Source organism: Myxine glutinosa, chromosome 7 (genome assembly GCF_964187855.1).
Source record: "Myxine glutinosa chromosome 7, kmMyxGlut1.1, whole genome shotgun sequence".
Taxonomy (NCBI): domain Eukaryota; kingdom Metazoa; phylum Chordata; class Myxini; order Myxiniformes; family Myxinidae; genus Myxine; species Myxine glutinosa.
The window spans coordinates 105,621,802-105,627,810 of record NC_136267.1 but is presented as its reverse complement, the minus strand read 5'-3'; the positions used below and the strand labels follow the sequence as shown (position 1 = coordinate 105,627,810).

General features: G+C 47.2%; 1 protein-coding gene across 1 annotated transcript in view; it reads left to right on the top strand.

Moving 5' to 3' along the window:
• The first annotated feature begins 1,139 nt into the window (after positions 1 to 1,139).
• LOC137431605 (SWI/SNF-related matrix-associated actin-dependent regulator of chromatin subfamily D member 1) overlaps positions 1,140 to 6,009 on the top strand; it is a 179,853-nt gene continuing 174,983 nt past the window's right edge. The window contains exon 1 of the mRNA XM_068123124.2: positions 1,140 to 1,296. Within this exon, the coding sequence (XP_067979225.2) occupies positions 1,285 to 1,296 (12 nt within the window). The 5' untranslated portion in view covers positions 1,140 to 1,284. The remainder of the gene's footprint in view (positions 1,297 to 6,009) is intronic.

The following is a 6,009-nucleotide window of genomic DNA, read 5'->3' as shown; positions in this document are numbered from 1 at the left end:
CACAAACACCGATTTTCCCACTCCCCACAAACACCAAATTTCCCGCTCCCCACAAACACCAAATTTACCGCTCCCCACAAACACCAAATTTACCGCTCACCACAAACACCAAATTTACCGCTTCCCACAAACACCATATTTACCGCTCCCCACAAACACCAAATTTCCCGCTCCCCACAAACACCAAATTTCCCGCTCTCCACAAACACCAAATTTACCGCTCTCCACAAACACCGAATTTCCCGCTCCCCACAAACACCAAATTTTCCGCTCTCCACAAACACCAAATTTTCTGCTCCCCGCAAACACCAAATTTACCGCTCCCCACAAACACCGAATTTCCCGCTCCCCACAAACACCAAATTTTCTGCTCCCCACAAACACCAAATTTACCGCTCCCCACAAACACCAAAGTTCCCACTCCCCACAAACACCAAATTTCCCGCTCCCCACAAACACCGAATTTCCCGCTCCCCACAAACACCAAATTTTCCGCTCTCCACAAACACCAAATTTTCCACTCTCCACAAACACCAAATTTTCCGCTCTCCACAAACACCGAATTTCATGCTCACCACAAATCCCGAATTTCCCGCTCCCCACAAACACCGAATTTCCCGCTCCCCACAAACACCGAATTTCCCGCTCCCCACAAACACCAAATTTTCCGCTCTCCACAAACACCGAATTTCATGCTCACCACAAATCCCGAATTTCCCGGACACCACAAGCCTCAAATTATGCACTCACCACAAACACCAAATTTCCCGCTCACCACAAGCCCCAAATTTTGCACTCACCACAAACATCAAATTTCATGCTCACCACAAATCCCGAATTTCCCGCTCACCACAAATCCCGAATTTCCCGCTCACCACAAATCCCGAATTTCCCACTCACCACAAGCCCCGAATTTCCCGCTCACCACAAGCCCCGATTTTCCCGCTCACCACAAGCCCCGAATTTCCCGCTCACCACAAGCCCCGAATTTCCCGCTCACCACAAGCCCCGAATTTCCCGCTCACCACAAATCCTGAATTTCCCGCTCACCACAAGCCCCGAATTGCCCGCTCACCACAAGCCCCGAATTTCCCGCTCACCACAAGCCCTGATTTTTCCGCTCACCACCAACCCACGTTGTAACGATCGCGCTGCGCACGCGCGACCCACGTCTGGACCTGCGTCGTCTCGGGGCCTCGTTATCCGCCACGCCGACGCCGCCTGTCCGTCCCGCCGCCGTCAGGCCAAGAGCGGAGCCAATCACAGCGGCGGCGCGTCTGATAGATGGAGAAAAAGGTAAAGAGGCGGCCGGGCGGGTGGGAGTCCGGGCCGTCGCTTCGCCGCGACCGCAGCGGTTGGGGCTTTTGACGCTGCAATCGGAGCGACGATTTGAGCGTTCTGAGGGACGAGGAGTCCGATTTTCCGCGATTTCCCCCAAACACGGCGAACGGGACCCGTTGCTTTCTTTATTCTTCCTCCTCCTCCTCCTCCTCCTCTTGTTCTTCTTGCTCGACGTCGCGTTTCTGTCCGCGACTCGTTTCGCTTGTGTTTTCCGACGGAGGACAATGGAGCGGCGGCATGGCAGGGGCTGCGCTCGCCGCGCCTGCGCCTTGACCGTCCGGCCGTGTTCCCTTAAGCTGCTTTTGCACGATTCGGCCACAAAAAAAGTTTGCACGTCATGCGCCGATGGTTTCACGTTCGGGGATGGATGTCTCTCACTGTGCGAGCTGCCGGTCTCTCATTCGAGTGTCCGGTCCATGCACTCGGAAGGAGGAATGCAGTAATTCGCTTCGCATGTAAAACGGGTCCATTGTCAAACACCGCCGGACTTATATAGGAAGGGGAAGAAGAGTTTGGGGCAACCCTGATCTGCAAAGTATCGATTCTTTTGTTCTTTGAGAGAAACAGCTGAATTTTCAGACCAATGGGTCTTCTCTGCTGCCCCAGGTTTTCGTAGATGGTCCAGTGCCAATGCGTGGCAATTGTGAAACCGTTTGTGTGCTCAGGAATTCTGCACGTGTGGGGGACGGGTGGTGGTTGCCCTGACTAAGTTGGGAGGGGGAGCAGTGGGGGTTGCCCTGTCCCTGGCTAGGTTTGGAGGAGGAGCAGTGGGGGTTGCCCTGACTAAGTTGGGAGGGGGAGCAGTCGGGGTTACCCTGTCCCTGGCTAGGTTTGGAGGGGGAGCAGTGGGGGTTACCCTGTCCCTGTCTAGGTTTGGAGGGGAAGCAGTGGGGGTTGCCCTGTCCCTGGCTAGGTTTGGAGGAGGAGCAATGGGGGTTACCCTGACTAAGTTGGGAGGAATATGGGTTGCCCTGACTAAGTATGGAGGTTAGGGGTTGCCCTGGCTAAGTATGGAGGTTAGGGGTGGGGGTTGCCCTGATTAAGTTCGGAGAGGTGGGTGTCGCCCTCACTAAGGGAGGTGGAGGAATGGGGGTTTCCCTGACTAAGTAGGGAGGGGTAGAGGAGGGGGTTGCCCTGACTAAGTAGGGAGGTGGAGGGGTGGTGGTTGCTCTGACGAAGTATGGTGGGAGGAGGTTGGGGGTTGCCTAAACTAAGGTAGGGGGAGGAGTGAGGGTTGCCCGACTAAGTAGGGTGGGGGAGGCATGGGATTGCCCTGACTAAGTAGGGAGGGGGAAGGGTGGTGGTTGCTCTGACTAAGTACACCCCATTCAAATAGTCTGCCACGTTCTCCTCCTCTTCCTTCTGTTTGTAACATTCTTCCTTGGAACATGTAAAGGTCATTTCCTTTTTTCTATCCGTTACAGGTGAACATTTCCTCGCCATTTTTGCCTTTTATTTATTTAAATCGGGCCTTTGGGAACTTGACTCTTTGTCACTGTCATATATTTTCATTTGCATCCTTTCATCGTTTTATCATCGCATTCTCCGAGACAACTGACTCATTTGAGTTGAAAACGAAGCTACATCAAAAAAGTGCATATTTAGAATGAGGAGCCATCTACATATTAGGTACAAGAAAATGGTGGAAGTTTGACCACCTCACCTCCGACATCTGCCTCTCTCCCATTATCCTCACTCTTATTCCTCCCACGCTTCTTCCTTTCCGTTATCCAACCCCTTTCCTTCAATTCCTACTAATTTATCTTGAGGAATTCGATTTGCCGCAACCTGCACCTCCTCCGCAAGCATCCTGATTTGTGGATGTAATTTGTTGATTTACTAATTGCTATTTAATTTGCCCGAAGATCGAGGCTCATTGGAGAGCAAGGTGACAAAGGGTATGAACTAACAGTAGTAGGGTAGTGGGGTAACTTTGACGCAATAACCAAGGGATTGAGCAAACAGGAAAAGATGAGGGAGGGAAAGAAAATAAATTGCAACCTACAAGTAAGAGGGATGAGTTAGGAAGAGTTATTTGGGGTAATAAAGATTTTGTGTAAGGATGGGGGATGATATAAGATGGCGCTGCATCGTCTGCTTGATGGAAGGGTGGGATAGCACAGCCTCTGGAAGGCGGTTCCACATACTTGACAAATGAGGACCAAAGGAGTTGAGGTGTGTAGTGAGCCTGGACTTTGGAAGTTTCACCAGGATGGGGTTACTGGAGGAATACGTGCATCATGGAGTAGCGGAGGATCAGCGGACTGAGAGAAAAGAGGAGACGTAACGCTACTAAAAAAAAAACAAAAAAACAGAGGCCATGGAGCTACCTGCAGTGTGATAGCTGAAGACAAAACAACAACAACAACAACAACAGGCATCTTAAGGCCATTTTCCTGCTAAAGCGGGGGTTAGCCTTGCGGGCCGCATGACGATCTTCTCCATTTTGTCCTATTTTCTGCATCTCCCCTTGTTTAACCCTCTTGCCCGCATTTCTTCTTCCACCACCTTCAGCCAAGTCTTTCTCAGTCTTCCCCGTCCTCTACTTCCTTCTACATTCATTTCCATCATTCTTCTCAACCAGTCACTTTCATCCTTCCTCAACACATGACCAAACCATCTCAACCTGTTTCTCTTCACAGCATCAATCACAGGCAATATTCCCATCATCTTTAGCAATTCATCATTTGTCTTCCTCTCTCTCAACGATACTCTGCACATCCAAGGTAGGAAGCCTCTCCTCAGTGAAAGACACATGAAAGCCCGCTTGGAGTTTGCAAAAAAGCACCTAAAGGACTCTCAGACTGTGAGAAACAAGATTCTGTGTTCTGATGAAACCAAGATTGAACTGTTTGGCTTCCGTCTGGCCACTTTGCCATAAAGCCCAGATCGGTGGAGTGTTGCAGTGATGGTTGTCCTTCTGGAAGTTTCTCCCATCTCCACACAGGATCTCTGGAGCTCAGCCAGAGTGACCATCGGGTTCTTGGTCACCTCTCTTACCAAGGCCCTTCTCCCCCGATTGCTCAGTTTGGCTGGGCGGCCAGCTCTAGGAAGAGTCCTGGTTGTTCCAAACTTCTTCCATTTAAGAATTATGGAGGCCACTGTGCTCTTGGGAACCTTCAATGCCGCAGAATTTTTTTTGTAGGCTTTGCCTCGACACAATCCTGTCTCTGAGCTCTGCAGGCAGTTCCTTCGACCTCATGGCTTGGTTTTTGCTCTGATATGCATTGTCAGCTGTGAGACCTTTTATAGACAGGTGTGTGCCTTTCCAAATCATGTCCAATCAATTGAATTTACCACAGGTGGACTCCAATCAAGGTGAAGAAACATCTCAAAGATGATCAAGAGAAATGGGAGGCACCTGAGCTAAATTTAAAGTGTCATAGCAAAGGGTATGAATACTTATGTCAATGTGATATTTCCGTTTTTTCTTTTTAATAAATTTGCAAAACTTTCTAAAATCCTGTTTTCTCTTTGTCATTATGGGGTATTGAGTGTAGATTGATGAGGGAAAAAATGAATTTAAACGATTTCAGCATAAGGCTGCAACATAACAAAATGTAAAAAAAGTGAAGGGGTCTGAATACTTTCTGAATGCACTGTAGATGGCCTCTCATTAAATCGCTCATTTCATTGTGTTTTGAAGCAACCTCCTTCCATTGATACATTTCCATCAAATCCTAGTTCGTTGCACTATTTCTCATCAAAGTCATATCCTCTCTAAGATCCGATAATGACTTTACACGCAAGATTAATTCAATAGAGTTCATAGAACACTTTATACTGCCATCATCGCCATCTTGAGAAACAAGGACATGGGCTGGTCTGCGAGCGGTAAATTTGATTGGTCTTGTTGATGTAAAATGTCGTAATATTTTGTACAAATACTGCTAAACGGAAGGGTTTTGAAAGTAACAAAAAGGTGATTTGTGTTCTACAGTGTTCAAGTATATAATTCAATTGAAATAAAATAAAGATTTTAAATGTTGTAGAAAAAAAATTCCGGAAGTTTTCCACCGATGATGCAGCGTTCTTTTACGCCGCCCTATTTAACACATTACTTTCATTCCTCATGCCTGTGGTTTGTGTCCATTATTGCGTCCGTAACTCTTATATGCAGGCGTCAAAATCCTACATAAACACATGCCATTGGGCTTCGGAGGCCCAACGGATGTTTTTTTATTTCTTGTTTTTTATAGATTTTTTTTCTTTCATATCCTTTTTCAATCCAAGTCGATGCTCATGGATGTGTATTTGCTCAGAAAATGTGAATAATTGATCCTATTAGTTGGAAAAATCCCATACAAGTAATGAATCTTTTTCTTTTTTTTCTGTGGAAAAAAATTTTTGTGCTTGGTTTTTAAACTTTTTTTCTCTAAAAGGTTGAGGCTGATGGAGGAGTATTTGCTCAAAAAATATAATTCACTAATCCTTTTATTTAGAATGTATATGTCCACAACTGTCAAAAATCCTACACCTATGCAGCCATTGGGCCTCGGAGGCCCCACAAATGTATTCATGTAAAGTTTTTAAATTTTCATTTTTTTGTCACTGAATTATTTGTATCCACGTGAGAGGAGCATATAATGAGGCTCATATCAAGAAAATAATGATATAACATAGTAGTACAACAACATTTATGCGGGGCCTCGAAGGCCCCAGGCCTGC